Source organism: Microcebus murinus, chromosome 4 (genome assembly GCF_040939455.1).
Source record: "Microcebus murinus isolate Inina chromosome 4, M.murinus_Inina_mat1.0, whole genome shotgun sequence".
NCBI classification, from domain to species: Eukaryota; Metazoa; Chordata; class Mammalia; order Primates; family Cheirogaleidae; genus Microcebus; species Microcebus murinus.
Genome location: NC_134107.1, coordinates 75,717,936 through 75,737,153, shown reverse-complemented (window position 1 = coordinate 75,737,153; position 19,218 = coordinate 75,717,936). Strand labels below are relative to the sequence as shown.

General features: G+C 39.3%; 1 protein-coding gene across 3 annotated transcripts in view; it reads right to left on the bottom strand.

The window, feature by feature from the left end:
• Positions 1 to 18,952, bottom strand: part of DEUP1 (deuterosome assembly protein 1) — an 85,210-nt gene extending 66,258 nt beyond the window's left edge. For 2 of the 3 annotated variants that reach the window (XM_076002423.1, XM_076002422.1), the window contains exons 1-2: positions 18,864 to 18,952; positions 17,274 to 17,346 (exon numbers count right to left, since the gene is read on the bottom strand). In XM_076002423.1, coding sequence (XP_075858538.1) covers positions 17,274 to 17,302 — 29 coding nt within the window. In that variant the 5' untranslated portion in view covers positions 17,303 to 17,346; positions 18,864 to 18,952. Of the gene's footprint in view, positions 1 to 17,273; positions 17,350 to 18,863 lie in introns of those variants that run through there. The other variant, XM_012739646.3, reaches the window with a different exon arrangement.
• Between the last annotated feature and the right edge of the window lie 266 nt (positions 18,953 to 19,218).

The following is a 19,218-nucleotide window of genomic DNA, read 5'->3' as shown; positions in this document are numbered from 1 at the left end:
TACATTTGTGTAGCTGAGAAGAGGGCAAGAGGAAGAGGCAGGTGCAAAATGATAACATTTCCTCCATTTAGTTTAACCAAATCAGAATTTTAGGGCTAATTAAAGATCATTTAGCATTTTGAAAAAACTGAGGCCCAAAGTCATGCAGCTAATTAACAGAAGAGCCAGAACTAGATCCTAGGCAGCTGCTTCCTATTTTATGTGCCTTCCTATATACCACGCAGCAAAAGACATGGTGTTTTGAATAAGAATGTGTTTGAAAATATAGTACAAATTCGCTCCATTGAAAGAAAGAATTCAAGATTTCCAGAATCACTTTCTAAAATACTCAGAGTCAACCTGAACAAGGGATGTGGCTTTGGTTTACGAAACAGTACATTCCCTAGTATTTTTAAAAATTCTTTAAAAAAAATTTTTGTTATTATGGCTACATAATGATTATATATATATATATAATATATATATATTATATATATGGGGTACATGTGATCATTTGATACAGCATACTATGTGTAATGATCAAATCAGGGTAATTGGGATACTATCACTTTAAGCATTTATCATTTCTTTGTGTTAGGAACATTCCAATTCCACTCTTTTATAATAGTTACTTAAAAATACATAATAAATTATTGTTAACTATGGTCACCCTACTATGCTACCAAACACCAGATTTTATTCATTCTATCCCACTGTATTTTTATACTTACTAACCATCCTCACTTTATCCCCTTCTCCCCACTACCCTTCCCAGCCTCTGGCCATTCACCAGTTTTGACATCAGAGAGGTTTTAGGTACAAAGTGCTATTCTGAAGTCTTCTGTTAGCATTCCTGGACTAAAGCCCAAAGCCTTTCCATTTTTACTTAAAACCTAAAACAAATCTGAGGAAAGCAGTATACTAATTCCTCTATAAATAACTTGATTGAATTTTTTTTTGTTTGTTTTTTGTTTTTTTTGAGACAGAGTCTCACTTTGTTGCCTAGGCTAGAGTGAGTGCCATGGCTTCAGCCTAGCTCACAGCAACCTCAATCTCCTGGCTCAAGCAATCCTACTGCCTCAGCCTCCCGAGTAGCTGGGACTACAGGCATGCGCCACCATGCCCGGCTAATTTTTTCTATATATATTAGTTGGCCAATTAATTTCTTTCTATTTTATAGTAGAGACGGGGTCTCGCTCTTGCTCAGGCTGGTTTCGAACTCCTGACCTCGAGCAATCCGCCCGCCTCGGCCTCCCAGAGAGCTAGGATTACAGGCGTGAGCCACCGCGCCCGGCCAACTTGATTGAATTTTAATCAGAGTCATGATATAGGGAGAAAGAACAGCACTATGGCCTGGTGTTTTCACACCATTTTCATAATAATACATAATCATCCTTTGCTGTAAATACGTTCTATTTTTTCTGCTCTGAAAAAAAGGACTATATCGGTGTAAGCTTTAGAAAAAAAAAAGAAGTTTATCAACCTTATTCATCACCATTTTACCAGAGGCTAGCATAGTGTCCCAGCACATAGTAGATGCTCAATAAATCTTTGAAAAATGAATAAAAGAATTATTTTCATTGCTGTCTCCTTGGCATGTAGGAATGCAGCATACTAATGAAATTTAAAATATAGGGTTATGCCTTTAATCCCAGCACTTTGGGAGGCTGAGGTGGGAGGATTGCTTGAGGCCAGGAGTTTGAGACTAACCTGGGTGGCATAGCAATATCCTGTCTCTACAAATAATAATAATAATAATAAAGGTTAGCCAGATGCCGTGTCACGTAGTAGTAGTAGTAGTTGGTAGTCCTAGCTACTCAGAAGGCTGAGGTGGGAGGATCACTTGAGCCCAGGAGTTCTAGGCTGCAATGTGCTGTGATCATGTCACTGCACTCCAGCCTAGGTGAAAGAACAAGACCCTGTCTCAAAAAAAAATTATATATGTGTGTATGTGTGTGTGTATGTATGTATGCATGTATATACACACACACACACATATATACACATACATATATATGCATATACACACACATGCTTAAAGTAGAGTGTGGGCATAACATAATCTAGTCAATCAATATTGTTAAATGAACGAATGGTTTATTATGGTTTATTTCCTCATTACAATTATGCTATGCAAAAGTTAGAATATTAGACTCTCAGGATAGTAGGACTCTTGCAAGTCATCTAGTCCAATTAGTCATCTAGTATTTGTATGCCTTTTGCAAATATTTCTTAAGGGAATCATCTATCATATGCCATTGATCAGATTCAGCAGGTCTAGGACAGAGCTCAAGATTCTGCATCAATAATAAAGACATCAAACAATTCTGATGGATGCCGAAGTTTGTGAACTGTTTTGCAATATCCCTATAAAGAGGTCATTCAGCCTAGGTCTGAATTCTTTCCATAATATGTAACTACTGTCTGAGACTGTATCTAGATAGCAATGAGTTTTAGAAAGTTCTTTTTTTATAATTGAAGAACTGTTCCACCCACTGGTCCTAATTTGATCCATTAAGTCTATTCAGAACAAATGCCTTTTCAACACAGTAGACATTAAAGTAGCTGAACACAGTCATCAATATGCTGAATACAGTTTTCAGTGTACCTCCAGTTTTCTCTTGTCAGTGTTCAATATTAGAGACTGAATACACAGACGATGGCCAGACTATATGATAGTAGACACTGACCTACAATTTCTGCAACAGCCAGTCCTGAAAGCCAAACCACAAAGTCTGCAGCAATCATCTCAGAATGGCCAGAACTGACTGCCAGCTTCTCTAATTTTTGCCCCCACTTCCAACTCAGGATCAACTGGAGAAAGCCATATATGCTTGCCAAATCTGTTCCCCAAACCAATCACACAGGATGCCCAGCTTCCAGTTATTATGTCTCCAGTTTCCTGATGCCAACAGCTTCCAGTCACAGCAGACCTGAAACCTTCCCCTTTTTTTCATTATAAAGGTGTCCCACTCCTTTGCCTGCCTATGAGTCTCTGCCAAAAGCAAATGATGAGGTATAACTTCCTTGGGTTAGCAAGCTCTGAATAAATAGACTTCAGTTGTTCTCATTTGGGTGGTCTTTGTTTATTTTCACAAATATTATTTCCTTCTTTTGCTTCTAAAGATGGTTTTCCTCCTCTACTCTAGACTTGGTACCCAGTACACTTCCTGAAAGATACTAGATGTCTAATATACATGTGTTGAATGAATGAAAAAAATGAATAACTATGGTAAGATTTTCAGACCCTTCACAATCCTGGTGGCTCTCCTTTGAACCAGTTCTTATTTATAGATTTCAAACTTGAGATGTACCATTCAGAATGTTAACATAATGCCACAGGTATGTTCTAATTATTTCAGACAGAGTCTCTCACAACCTTTGTTTCAGGTGCCATTATACTTTTATTCAACCAGACAAAGATTTCACGAGCTGAATTTGGGAGAGGGAAGAATAAAGCAGTGATACACCATTTGAAGATGAGTTTATTCTTGTCTAACAACCTTATTTCTTTTTCATGCATGCTATGAGTAAGCTCCCTATTCACTATTTTGTGCTCGTTTTTTTGGGGGGGGGGTGGGGAGGAGCTAAGGGTAGGGCTTTGTATTTATCCTTATTAAATTTCAGCTTGATAGCTTCAGCCTTTCAATGTGGGTCATCATCACTGTTCTCGGAGCAAACATTCATATAAGCACTGTGTTAGGTGCTGGGAAAATGAAGACACAAGATCAATTGCTTGTACATAGAGACTTGCAAGGCAGGCAGGCAAACAGAATAAAAGACTGATGGATACACGAAGGCTCCTTAGAAAGGAAGGGTGCTGAATACAGGCTTGGTGAGGGCTACCACAGAAATCTTCCCAAGTGAGGTAACATCTGAGCTTGTATTTGAGATCCTGTTTTTGCCAGAGAATACATTCACTATATCTTCCAGCTTTGTGTCAGCTGCAGGTTGATAAGCATTATCTGTTTTTCATATATATATATATATATATATATACACACACACACATATCATTTATATATATATGACATATATACTTATAAAATGTTATACATATATAATATGTACAAATATATATGAAATATATATATATATATTATACAAGTCATTAATAAAATGCCATAAAAAACAAAATAAAGGACAGATCCCTATGGCATTCCCTACTAAGCTCTTCAGAGTGACAGTGATCTGTTGATTTTTTGAAAATTATAATCAAATACTAATCCATTTAATTAACCTTGCAATTTTTTCTTTCCCACAAAAATATCATGGAAAGCCCTGTAAAATATCATGCCAAAGCCTTAATACAACTCTATCTGTTATGTTTCCCTGATGCCCCAGCATATTAACCCTGTGAGCTGAGTGAGGCTGGTCTGCTATGCAGGGGGCCTGGGCTCCCCACCGAGTCCTGACAGCTACTGCTTCCTCCTCTGGATGCCCACAGACCACACATAATCTCTTCCAAAGTCTTACCTAAGATTTACCCAAACTCAGTTTTACATCAGACTCAGCTTTTTGTCAAAGTTAATATTCCCTTTTGAAACGCAATTGTTCAGTCTTCTAGCCTCTCTTCTACCCTTTTTTCAGATAATTACCAGCAATTCAGCTGTCTCACTATCATTAATATTTGCTCCTAAATATAGCAAACTTTAAAATAAAATTAAAGGGCTTTGTTTAGCCTCTTTCACATAGCTGGGCAATAACATTATTTATATTTTCGTTACTTCCTTTAGTCAAATGTTAATATTATGCTAAGTACTTTCCTGTACTTCCTCTCAGGGATCCTCACAATGTCCCCATAAAGTGGGTATTAACCTAATTTTAGAAAAATTGACTGAGGAGCTAAAAAAGAAAAAGAAAAATCCTCTGAATCTTCCAGCTTTGGAGACTGGGTGGGTTGTGTCTGATATGCTACTTAAGACAGGCAAACTCTAGTCCTTACTGTTGGGTTTATCCTTGGGAACAATTCACAAAGGAAGGATCCCAGGGTCAGGCCAAAGCCTCCTGCATTAACCCTTCAATTCATTAAGCCAGAGGGAGGAGGCACACAGACCTGCAGGGGACATACCCATCTGGGAACCTACAGTCTAAATATCAGGATATCCACTTTGGAGGCGAAGAATGAGCAAAACAGAAAACTGGTGATATAGTGGTAATAGTGGCTGGTATATTGGGAAGGGGTCTGAGAAGGCAGGAGAGAGTCACATTCAGAGTAAAATGAGCCAGAGTAAGATACATGGACATGTATGGAGGTGGCCCAGAGCAATCCTGTGGCCTGTGGGCTTTCATTCAACCCAAGGGCCTTTAACATATGGGCTTATGTACCAGTTCTTAAAAGGACAGACCTTCATCAGACAGATTGCTCTGATGACCATATCACTTGTTATCCAAACCAGGACAACTGTGAAAGTGAAAGGGGCACTAATAATAATTATGTCAGGGCACTGGGTGTAAACAGTGATTGTTCTGGGCAAACTGGGATGTAGGGTGAGCCTACCTATCACCAATCTGGAAAATAGAGGTGCAGAGACAGGTTTATAAAAAAAAAAAAAGAAGTGAATTCAGTTTGAGACATGTGAAATATCTGAATAGAAATGAGTCTGGAGCTTGGGAGAGAGAAAGGAGGGTGTAAAAGACAAATATGTAAGTCACACAAGAGGAGGGAGGAAGGGAGGGAAAAAGGGAGAGAGAGCAGCACAGAGAGAGGAGAGGGGACTGTTTCATGAGACATGGAATAGTTTAGGAAAATGAGTTTCCAAAATGCTGATGCACAATCATTAGGTCTTGTTCAAAATCTTTTAATGAAACTCATTGGAAAATATATTAAATACTTATTTGCCTTTGCTAATAGGCTATACTAAATATAATTTAACTTTTCCATGGTGGCTCACACCCTATTCTGCATGTTACACTCTATATCAATCAGAGACAGAAACAAGACAAACTGGGCAGAGCCTCCAGAAGTCCTTGAACCCACTTTCGTACACACATCTGTGATGTCATCTGCTCTTTAATCAGCTGTCTCTCCTAAAACAGTAAAACAGAGGATTTATTACTTTATGACACTTAGGTCACAGTTTCATGGATATTCTTGTTCAAAATTAATTACTGAATCGTAGATAAATACAGCTTTTCCTCAAGCACTTTTCTTGTTATCCAAAAAATGTTATTTACTGTCATCATTAGCATTTGCTGACTTAGCAGCATTAAAATGCCTATTTTTACCGCATAATTGAGATGGAGGCTCATGTGTGGTCCATTCTTTTCCCTCATTTGCAATGAGCTTAATGCTGGGACTTGGATAAAGTATAAACCTCACTATCCCAAAAAGAGGGTGCTTAAATGTACCTAACAAAGGCTTTGTTCTAAAGCCTTCATCATAATCACAAAAGGAAGACATTTATGGAAATAAAGAACAATGCCAAAGACTCCAAGTCCCTATCAATGCTTTGTCAGAATTGTAGGCACATACAAATGTAAAATCTCATTTTTTAATGCTCTAAAAAGAGCAGAAGGTCTGTTAAAATACCTCCATTATAGATAAACTTTTTCTGTCATAGCTTTTCACATTCTGAGTAACCTCGTGGTCCAGAGACTGAAGGAGGAGAGAAGCCAGCGACAGTGAAATATTAGTAGGCACTAACTTCTGTCTTCAGGGTGATCTTTACAATTATCTAGAAATACAAATAGCTTCACTCTCCTCATAAACTTGTGTATCTGAAGTCTTACTGCATATTAATACAAACATATGATACAATTAATAATAAACAAATGTTTATCTACACATGCATTACTTGGTCCTGTAAGCCAGTCTCTAGGACAATTAAAATTCCCTATTGCCATAAGGTCTATTTGAGAGACTACGGTGTTGGTGCATGTGAGGAATCATTTTATCCATTTCCTATTTAAACCTGGAGTTGGCTGTTTCACTACATCCCAACAGGGGAGAATTAGGCATACATTGATAAAATCTGTTTTTCCAACACTAGACAACTTTTAAAGAAGATACTGCTTCCTGAAGGTCAGAAATTTCCAATGAAATTTCTCATGTCAGCTTGTGCTGGTTAATTCTACTTCCTTATCTGCAGCCTAAGCTTCTGAGCTCCAGGCTTCTACAGCAGCCACCTTTTCAACACTGCATTTCCCTAGGATGGTTAGAAGTGTGTCAAAATTGCACGTGTTCAAAACAGAGCACTTGAGTCCCTGCATCACAAGCCTGCCCCAACTCTAGTCCACTCCATGTCTTTCATTGGCACCAATGATATCAGTTGCTGCAGATAAAAATCCTTCATGATCCTAGACTCGTGTTTCCCTCAAACCTCACAATGACAGTAAGTCCTATTGGCACTGTGTCCAATATATTCAGACATCCTAAATTCTGACCAATTCTCACCATATCCAGTGATAACACCCCAGTCTGAGTCATCCTTATCACTTGTCTGCTAGTTGCCTACTTAATAGCCATTCTTCCTTTCTCCCATTGTAAGAGAGCTCTGATGATATTCACAATGGAAATGTGTCCAACTAGAGAAGGAACAACTACATTTCCCAGCCTGCCTTGGGGCTAGGCATGGCCACGTAACAAAATCCATCCTGTGAAATGTGAGGGGAAGGTGCTATGAGGCAACTTAAAAGAGGGCTGCAGCAGATGCTGTCGGTACCTACACATCCCTGATGCTGACCACGGCAGGGCACAAATGGCCCGATTTCCTGTGGACAGGACGTGAATTCCTTTGCTGATTTGTCTTTCCTCGCCATTGGAGTCCTCTTTGCTACCTTGTGACAGGTCAGAAGTGACAGGGACTTGAAGCCCTCCCAGGAGCAACCTTCAACCAATGACTGTTGGTGATTAATATATAAATATTTATTTTTCCTTGGCTGGGCGAAGGCTGAGAGATGTGATTTATGCTGGGTTCCAGGGTTTCCCATCAGGAGTTAGCTCCAGTCACCCACAGTGGTAGCTGGTTGGATAAACTGCCTTTCCTTGTTTCAATTCCCCATTCCCTAGCAGCAGGTTGAAAAATGGCCCCCAAAGATAATCACACCCTAATCCTATAAACTGTAAATGTGACTTCATTTGGAAAAAAGGTCTTGGAAATAAGTTAAGGATCTTGAGATGGGGAGATTATTGTAGATTATCTAGGCTGGCCCTAAGACAGAGGCAGAGGGAGATTTGACGCACAGAAGAGAAGCAAATATGAAGGTAGAGAAGAGGGATATTTGAAGGGGCTGGCTTTGAAGACTAGAGTGATAAAGCCACAAGCCAAGGAATGCTGGCAGTCACCAGAAGCTGGAAGAGGCAAGAAAAACGTTCTCTCCCAGAGCCTCTGGAGGGAGTGCAGCCCTGCTGACACTGTGATTTTGGTTCAGTGATGCTGATTTTGGATTTCAGGTTTCTGATCCCTAGAACTGTGAGTGAATGAATAAATTTTGGTTGTTTTAAGCCACCAAATTTATAGTGATTTGTTATATTAGTTATGGGAAACTAATACACCATATCTTCATATCTTAAATAAATTATTTATATCCAAATCTTTGTCTCAGAGCTGGCTTCTGTAGGAACCCAAAATTAGACTGCTGCACATGCTCTTTTGTTTTCACCCATTGCCCTTCCTCTGCTCCATTCCTGAAAGGCAGATGAGATGGGAGATGGTTCAGCCATCTTGCAATCATAAAGTGACCACAAACAATAAAGCCATACACTAAGGGTGAAGAAGGAGAAAGATACATTTAGACTTGTATATATAGCTAATTATCAGACATCTTCACTTGGACATACAACAGGCATCTCAAACAAAGTTTGCATTTTCACTCATATTTCTTGTTAATAATGCCATGCCTATCCTTGCAGATGTTAGGCCAAAAGTCTTTGGACCATCCTTTGCTCATCATCTTCTCACACACTCCGTATTCAATCCATGATCTATAGAACAGTTAGTTCTTTTCATCAGAACAGACCCATTTGTCACTATATCTATCTCTGCCAACCTGATCCAAAACAGTGTCATCTCCCACTTGGATTAACTGCCACAGCTCAGCTCGTCTCTCTCTTCGAACCTTGCCCTCCTGTGGTCTATTCTTCCCATAGCAACTAGAGTAAGCCTTTTAAAACAGTAAGTCAGAAAATTTCATTCTTTTGCTCAAAGTCCTCTAGTGACTTCCCATTTTCCATAGTGAAATCCAAAGTCTGTATTAAGGTCTGCAAGGCGCTACAGGATTTGGCCCTATTTGCCTGTCTGATCTCATGTCCTACCACTTTCATCCTTGCTTCCTCCCTTCTGACCACACCGACCTCTCTCCTCTCCCTGAAAACACCACGTATGCTGCTGCCTCAGAACCTGTGCTTTTGTGGTCCCTCTGTCTGGAATACCGTTCCCCAGGATGTCCATATGTCTAGATCTCTCACTTTCCTTAGCTCTTTCTTTAAAGATTACCTAATCAGATTTATTCTTTAACTCTCTATTTCCATAATCTGCTTAATTTTTCTTCAGGTGGGTGGCATCGTGACTATCACCACTCAAAATGTCTTGCTTCCCTTTGCTGTGATAAGTCTCCCTTGGGGTTATCAGTGATTTGAGGCAAGATCTGGATATTCGTGGGTTCCTGGGCTATTGCATGAGCTATGCCTCATACCCCACCCTCAGTTTCTCATATAAATGAACACAGGCTCTATAGATAATCTGGTCAGCTTCCCTTAAGAGTCAGCTGTTTTGCTGATCCATCAATTTTTTCTTATTCTTGAACCATTTTAAGTATTAATAGTATATAACTTGAGAATTATGAGATTAGCATTAAGTATTTGCAATTTTCCTTTTCTAGAGAAAACTTGAAGGCCATTTTGTTGTATCAATTCTATAGTACACCGAGCTCTATGCTGCCCATCTGTACACTCCAGCATTTGTATAGATTATGGTTATTCCATTGTACTATGAGTTGGTTAGTGGATTTCCCCATAAATAGTTATGCCATATGTGTTTGTGCTTTAGTATGGCAATATGAAAAACATTTCCCTCATTCTGTAACACTTTATAAGACGCAAGGACAACTTAATAATTGCTTTTAGAGGAAAAAGTGAATAATAGCCAAATGTACCTTCTGATTTCAAGATACAACCTAACGGAAATAACATTGAAAGGTGAAAACAGTGTGTCTTGGTATGTTACTCTCAGAGACTCCATGAAAGCAAACTCTGATCTGTCTTGTCTCTGCCCCTGAAGCCATTCCTATATAACCATGCCCCATACGTCCTGCAATTAAAAAGGCAAGCCCTTGATACCCCAGATGTATCTATGAAAATAGTCCTGGATTCGACAAGATTCTATGAATGAGATCAATGGCCAAGGTATAATTTACAGAACAAAGGGTAGAGATTAGAGATCAAATCTCTAACAAAGGTTAGAGATTCAGTAGAAAAAAAGTGAGACTTTTGGTTGAAGATGGACGAACATACACACATTTTACTCTCTTCCCAAATACTACTAAAATAAAGCAAAGGAATATTTTTAACTCAGAAAGTTAAACCTACAAGGACAAAAATAATGAAAACTGGCAGTAGAGAAAGCCAAGAAGCAACTCATCCTGGTACTTCTGGAAGTAGGGGGTGAGCATGAGCCTGAAACCAGGAGAAATGGCTAACAAGGGGTTCAACTCCTAGATTGCCTCACTAGCATTAGACTCAAAGTGTATTCTCTGGAGACGGTGAAATAGAGAGACTGGGAGAATCCCAGACAGGACCACTATACTGGAAAGTGAGGGGTTAAAGTCAACAGTGCAAGTCTCATTCCCCAGCCCCTTCCTTCTCAGCTCCCAGAGTGCTAGCAGCCCAATTTATAATATACCCTCCAGGCCGTAGAAAGAGGGGTCTCTGGAATCTGATTAGCCTGAGATAAAAGACTGCAATAGAGTGACATGGGGTCCTGCAAGGAAACTGCCTAGCCTGGTGATCAGTGAAGACTGCTGCCTATATGCCACACACATGTGCACACAAGCTTCCCACCAGCTGTTAATCCACCACTCTCAAATAGAAGCAAGCAGTCAGGGATCTCAGACATTCCAGGAAAGCAGCTCACACAATGGACAAGGTAGGACAAATACAAACAGAAAAACAGTTTTAGAAGAAAACGCCAAAGAATTTATAATTAAGATACCAGATTTACTAACTTCAGGAAAAACAAAATGTGTCAGAAAGGAAAAGGAATCACAGTAGACAATACGGCTCAGAGGTGAGTAGTACTTGTAAAGTCATAGTAAGGCAAATAGAATATTGATTCAATCAAAATCATAGTGTATTGGGAGGATGGAAGATTGGGAAGTGTGAGTGTGCGTGCCTGTGGTAGAAACAAGTTAGTGGTAGGCGTTTAAAATATCCATTATGGAAGTCAATAGATAATGCTTAAAACTGAAAAATCAAGAAGTAGCATTATAAGCATGTTATTTGAAGATATGGAGATAAACAGTAAAAAAAAAATCAGAATTGAAACTGGTTGCCTCTGGGAGTAGAAAACTGGGGAGGGAACAGGAAATTGCTGTTTTTTGGTAACAGTGACAAAGAAGCAAATGACTTTTTAAATTACATACACATGTAACTAAGTAAAGAAAGACCTGGATAAATGTTCTTTTCAGTTAGAAAAGATATTTTAAAGAAGTAATCCATCACATATGCATCTACTTATGCAGGGAAAATGACATTTTTAAAACAACACTCCAGAATTCACATATTTTGGGACTCTATGAGTGTTTCTCATTGACTCTAGCATTGCTTAATGCATCTGTGGAACTCCTATTTAGAAGTGGCCTTCAGAGATAAGTTTATTAAACATAAGCCTTAATAATCTTAAATATATTAAACTGCATAGCCCATTGGCTGGGGCCATGCTTAGCACTTAGAGAGTTGAAGCTGCACTGTAGTTGGTGGACAGATTTCTCTGAAAAAGCTAATTGATTTCACTTTTGGAGTAACAGAGTGTGGGAGAAAAGCTGAGCTGTGGAGCAGTTGACACAGTTTGAGGAGAGGCACAAATTGAAGGACAAGGAGAATCACACCAGGGCCACACCCACAGAATGACTGATTGGAGTTAAATAAGAAATAAACCAGGAGTGGTGGCTCAGGCCTGTAATCCTAGCACTCTGGGAGGCCGAGGTGGGCGGATTGCTCGAGGTCAGGAGTTCGAAACCAGCCTGAGCAAAAGTGAGACTCTGTCTCTACTATAAATAGAAAGAAATTAATTGGCCAACTAATATACATAGAAAAAATTAGCCGGGCATGGTGGCGCATGCCTGTAGTCCCAGCTACTTGGGAGGCTGAGGCAGGAGGATCACTTGAGCCCAGGAGTTTGAGGTTGCTGTGAGCTAGGCTGACGCCACGGCACTCACTCTAGCCTGGAGAACAAAGTGAGACTCTGTCTCAAAAAAAATAAAATAAAATAAAAAAATTGGAGTTGATAACTGAAAAGTGTTGACATAAGAAGCAAGAGATAAATTCAAACATTTCTAATTCATATTTTTAGTAATAGTCAAGGGTACGTTGCATTAATAAAACAAACGTGATTTACTATATAAAAGTAACAACAAGAAAAATTGTTCTTGGAAATAAAAACATGGTTGCCAAACCAACAGGCAGTAAATAACAAATCACTGCTGAACTGAAAATGAGAAAACATAAAAAATTCCTCCTGAACATAGAGAAAAAACAGACAATGATGGAAATTATGAGAGAAAAGAAAAAGCCATGGGAATTCCAAGAGATGAGAATGAAACAAGATAGTGGAGAATTATTAATCAAAGAAAACAGAAGAAAATGTTACTGGGCTGAAGAGATTTGAATCTTTAGCATAAAAGTGCACACCAAATGCTGTGCAGGATTATTTGAAAAGGATTAATACCTCAAAAATTATCCTGGTAAATTTGTGAATTCCAAGAATAAAGAGAAAATCTTGTAGGCCTCCAGACATTAAAAAGAAAGAAAGAAAGAAAGAAGCTAAGAGAGAGAATGAGAGTACAATTGGACTTTCCATCTGCAACACTTGAATGCTTTAAGAAAACAGTATTAATGTTACAGAGTTCCTGTAAGAGAGTAAAAACAGGCTATTGTGGACACATAAGAAATTAAGAAGTATATCATTCATGTTCATTTTTATAAAAAAGATTAACTAAGGAAGTATTTCAAATTAAAAATGAATCCATTTTTTAAAAAATCAGGAACAGGCAAGATTTTGTATACAGATAATAGTAATGAGGAATGCAGTCAAACCTACAGCTGTTTAAAAAAGGATTCTTAAAGTAAAAGAGGAATAAAATAAAATTAATAGCAATCAGGAATTAGAAATATAGATTACTTCAACAAAAGCTTAGAGGTGGGATAAGAAAATGGGGAAGCAAAGGCATTACTAAACATCAAGTGTTATAAAGGCTCAGAGTAGTCAAAGATAGTTAAAATTCAGGTTAATTCAGGTTGCCAAAAGATAAATACAAATTAAAAATTTTTTAAATATAAATCAATAATTTATAAACTTGGGTGTAGAACCTCCAAGAGAAAGAGAGGATTAAAAAAAAAAAACTAGATCAGCCTAACAAACGTTGGGGAAGTAAAAAGGTTACATTATTGTTAAAATAATTGTTAAAATCCTCTTTTTAATGACAAAGATTCTCCAATTGGGGTATATATTTGTTAATCTAACCATATGCTATTTATAAGAGACACACTAAATATGATATTTAAAAAGGCTGAAAATAAGCAGTGAATAAAGATATTAATATTATTGACTAAGTACATTTAAAAAGGAGGGATAGTAATATTAATATCAGCCAACAAATTCAAACAGAAAACATTAGCTTATAATTGTGATTTTTTTATAATGTTAAATCATATACTTCCCATGAACCTTAACATACTAGGCAATGGAACACCGAAATATGTAAAGCAAAAACTGTTAGAAATACAAGGAAGGATTGCACAAACTACATTCAAAATGAAGATCTTTCTTAGAATTTGATAGATCAAATAGACAAAATCAAGATAATAGTGTATCTGAAAAACACAATGTAAACATAATAATAACAATTAAAATGTTTGGTTATATATGTATAACTTGTTAAACTTTTTATTCAACCAAAAGAGAATATACACTTGTGTTCAAATACCCAAAGGGCATTTATAAAAGTTCATGCAATAGACCACAAGATTAATCTTAATGAAACAGACAGTCAAAATCATATAGGCCATGTTTTATGACCATGTTAGTAGAAATATTAGAAAGTAATAATAAAAAGACAATGTAATACCCTTAGAAATTACATTTCCTAAATATCTCTTCAGTCAAAAAGGATATCAAATTTTAAATAACAAATTATTTAGAAAATGACAGTGAGAACACTAACCCTATGGCAAGCAGCAAAGCTGTGCTCAGGAGGAACTTCAGCCTTAAATGTTTTTATTATTTAAATAGATCATGAAATCCAGAAATCACAAAAATTACTGAAGTAAATTTTTCAACTCAACAATCGGAAGAAGATAAAATAAATCATAAGTGGGCAAATTAGTAATAGTAGACATTAGAAAACAAAAACAGTAGAATAAGAAAACAAAAGCAAAGCAAAATATAGAGAGAGTTCTCTTAAAAAGGCCAATAAAATAGATAATGTATTCTTTCTATAATTATATAATATGTACAATATAAAATACATAATATGTAATATATGGTATATATTATAATTATGTCCTAGAAATTCACTCTAAAAACAAAAAGGAAAAACATATAAAGATGACTTTAGAAGGAATTTAGATTGATTATTATGGCACAAATACAAATACCTATAATTGGGAGAAATCATAGATAAATTAAAATCAGACCCTATTATAACTATGATGTCAGAGAATAATGATTCACTCACACTACACTTCTGTGTAAAAGCTCACACTTCAGGCCTTTGTACTTTCTGTTCCTACTCTCTATAACTCTCTCCACCCAGATAGAATCTCTGCTCAAATGCCGCCAGAGCATCTGTTTGACCACCCCATTCACACTCTATTCCTCTCATCCTTAGCCTGGTTCATTTTTCTTTATATCACCATATGATACATGTTTATTATCATCTGTTTCTTCCACTAAGGTATAAGCCCCTTGAGAAACAGTTTTTGTCCATTTTGTTCACTGCTATCTTCCTGGTCCCTAGACCAATGAGTGGCTCATAGCAGACTCGAAATAAATATTTGTTCAAGGAAGGCTGCTACATAAAACCTTTCTGTGTATTTAGGAGGCACGATTTGATAAGCTGTGTAACAAGTCCTGGATCATGAGATTCTATTATACTCATGGTCTAGATTTTTACATATTTCTCAATAGGATGTGAGACAGACAGAGGCAAAGCCAATCTGAGCTGTCCATGTTTTGGAGACCATGGTAGACAATGTCTCATCCCGTGACTGCTGTGATGAGTGGAGTACTTCCTCAGGGAAACCTGTAGCAATTCTCATTAAGTTCTGGTTTGTAATTACATTGTACTCAAACTCTAGAGTGCCTAACTAAATTCTAAGTTCTCTAAGGAAAGGTATCTTTCTTAATGATCTTTGTATGAACCACAGGGCTTAGAACTGTGTCTGGCATATATTCAGCACTTCTTCTCAAAAGAATGCATAAAGAAAAATAGCATTCCCCATGGCCTCAGATTTGCAGGAGTGAAGTGGTATCTGGTACCCAGCCTTAGGTTCAAGACCTTCAATCTGCATGTTAGCCCTTAGTGCCATCGTCATACCAAGAATATAACACGTGCTCAATCTAGAATCCTAACCTGACTCAGCTACTAGATACTAGTCAGGCCACTCCCTGCATCTCATGGTTATCCACTTCCTAACGTGGGGAGGAATACAGGGATACAAGCCAGGCATATCCGAATTCAAACCCTACTTCCTCCAAAACCAGGTGTATATTCTGGGGCAAGTTCCTGCTTTCTTTGTCTCTCTTTTCACTTTTCTGAGGCTGCTCATTATCCACCAATATCCATTCTTCTTCCTTTATTGTAGAACTTCTAAGCTTCATCTGGCCCAGTTAAAGACCATATTACCCAGCCTTTCTTGCTGCTAGCTGTACCTCTGGAACTATGTTCTGGCCGATAGAAAACGAAGAGAAGTGAGACCTGCCACTTCCATGTCATAGTCTTAAAAGGAAAAGTCTTACTCTCTCCTCTTGCCCTTCCCCTTCCGTCTGACAGGAGTAGAGTCATGATGACAGAGCACAGTCATTACGGTGGGAGCTGAAACAATCACCTTCCCAGAGATGAAGATCATTTAGTGAGGATGGTTGAGCTGCCATACCAATCCTGCTCTGCTTACCTCTGGACTAGCATATGAAATAGAAATAACTTTCAGTCTTATATAAGCCACTGTATTTTGGAATCTCTTTGTTACAAGAGCTTAGACTGTACTCAAACATAACTCAGTTTTCTTAGTTGTAAAATGAGAATGATACTTAGCAAGGCTGTCATAAGGAGGAGTATGGAGTAGAAGCTAAAGAAGTGATAGTTATTATTATCCAGACGTGTACAGTTTTTTTTTTAGCCTTGACATCAAAGTCAGAGTCTGAGCATGATCACTGAAAATGAGACACCTGGAGGGGTGTGACCAGTGCCAAAGTCATTCACAATCAAGATTAGGCAATATAGCACCACCCATTCAACTCTCAACCCCTAATCTCTGGGGTCAACCAGTGGCCAGTTGGCTGGCGAAGCAATAGGAAGAGAAACCTTTGTGGTGCTAGTAGCAGGAAATGGTTGGAGACAGATATTTGTAATTTGATTCATTTTCTACCATGGAAAATGCTATACAAATTCTATTCCTTATCTCTTTGAAATTTTTAGTTAAATATCCAGTTCCTGCTGCTGTTTTGTGGTGCTGGATCTATTTTGAAGCTGTGTTTAAGTGTTGAGTTCTCCCTTAAGGGGCAAGAGTAGAGGGAAACTTGTGTTACTTGATGTAGCAAAAAAGGGGCAACCTGGCCAAGAGTTGCTTGCACTATAGTAACATAAGAGCACAGGAGGCCTGGACACTCATCACCCTGACACTGGATGGAGTCACTAAAAGATGGAAAATAGTAGCTTTTAAGTGCAGATTCACAGAGTTGAAGTTGGAAAGACTCACATTCTTAATTATAGTCACTTGAAATTTGTCCCCACCTGTCTCACCAAAAATAATTGGAACATCCTTCTATTAATAGCAAATTTGAAAATTCATGTTTCATCAGGGAGATTTTGGCATAATTAAGTATCCACTTATTAAACAGAAATTTCTTAACACTTACCCCATTGCATTATGGGCTTGGTTCTCCATGTCAACAAACTGCTACATCTAGTTTATATTTCTTGATTTTTAATCTGTTAGGAGAAAAATAATCTAGATTCCTAAAATGCTTACATTTATTAACTTATAAAACATGAAAATATTGCTATTGGAAAAAACCATTTAGTATGAGTTTTTCTGAGTACAGTAGCCCTTGGATCTACAAAATGTAGAAACTTGGGCTTTTTTTTTTAAGTGTTCTCATGCACTTATGTATTGGCTTAGTGATGAGTTGAAATAAGTGGTACTGACTGAAATGAACATCCATTTACTACTTACTGAACAACAGCTTGGTACTACCGGTAGGTACTTTGCAAAGTGCTCAGTACAAAAGGATGAGTAAAATAGAATTCCTATTCAAGAGGAGTTCTAGCTAGATGTTCTCAAAATTTCTATTCTGGTGGCTCTCCTAAAGGTCTGCCTTTATTTGAGTACCTTCTTTCTTTGGCCCTTTCTGTGTTTGGTTAGAATGAATATCCCATGAGATTTAAGAAAAAATACTAAGAATCGACTTAAAATAGAAATCTTAAAAGTCTTAAGTGGCTCTCTGTGAACTGGCTCACTTTTTGACAAAACAGGATGTTAGTACTTGCCTAAAGTAAAAAAAAATGTTTTTCTGAGCAACACCATTTTAGTTAAAAAATAATCTGGACAAAGTATAGAAAAGGACTTCAACTCCTCCGAATTAAACAATTAAACAATTGGGCTGTCAATTAAACAGCCCAACGTGGTAGAAAGAGGAGGAAGGCTGAGGCTCACATCACTTCCAAGTCAAAGGAATTTAAGGGCGGGGCGCGGTGGCTCACGCCTGTAATCCTAGCATTCTGCTGACCAAGGCGGGCGGATTGCTCAAGGTCAGGAGTTCGAAAGCAGCCTGAGCAAGAGACCCGTCTCTACTATAAATAGAAAGAAATTAATTGGCCAACTAACATATATAGAAAAAATTAGCCATAGAAGCTACTCGGTAGGCTGAGGCAGCAGGATTGCTTGAGCCCAGGAGTTTGAGGTTGCTGTGAGCTAGGCTGATGCCTCGGCACTCACTCTAGCCTGGGCAACAAAGCGAGACTCTGTCTCCAAAAAAAAAGGAATTTAAGAGTAACCCTGAATGAAACTGAAGGGCACAGCCAAGGAGCTGGGCGAGGAGCGAGTATGGTGAAGACAAACTTGACCAGAACGAACAGGTGGAAAAAAAAAATTTCAATCTCTCAATCCCTAACTTTCACGTCAGGGAAACTGAGGCAGAGACAAGCTTAGCGACTTGCCCAGGACGGCACAACTAGAACCTAGACCTTCCAAGGTAGGGAGAATCTCTGCTATGGATCCTGCAAGGGCCGTGCTCCCATCCCGGGCTCCAGCCGCCCGTCGCGCGCCCACGCCCGGACCCGCGCGCGCGGGTCAAACCCGGCCTCGCGCACAGCGGCCGCCCTTCGGGGTCCCCGCGCCCGCCCGGTTCCACGGCCCCCGCCAGCCCGGGGCCAGCCCGGCCGAGGGGCGAGGGCGAGGGTCAGGGGCGAGGCCGGGCAGGGCAGGCCGGGGAGGAGGGTCCGGTTACCTACGCTCTCCGCAAGAGGTCTTGAGGGCCGGGGAGCAGGACTGCTGGGGTCGCCGCCTGCCCGACTGGGCCCGCCCGGAGGGGCGCCGCCACCCGCCGCCCTGGCCCTCCCGCGGCGCGCCCGCCGCGGCCGTTGGTGCGGCTCCTTCCCCGCCCGCGGCGCCGCCACCGGCTGGTTGCCGTGGCGACGCGTCCCGAACTCGGCCGCGGGCGGGGAGGGGGATGGGTGCGGCCTGGTGGGGGCTCCTCGGCCGCCGCAAACTTGAGCCGGCGCGGGCGCGACCTCGCTGTCCCGCGGTGATGCGCCTCGTGTCTCCGCACTAAACCGAGGTGGCCGCGCTCCCGGCCCTTTCCT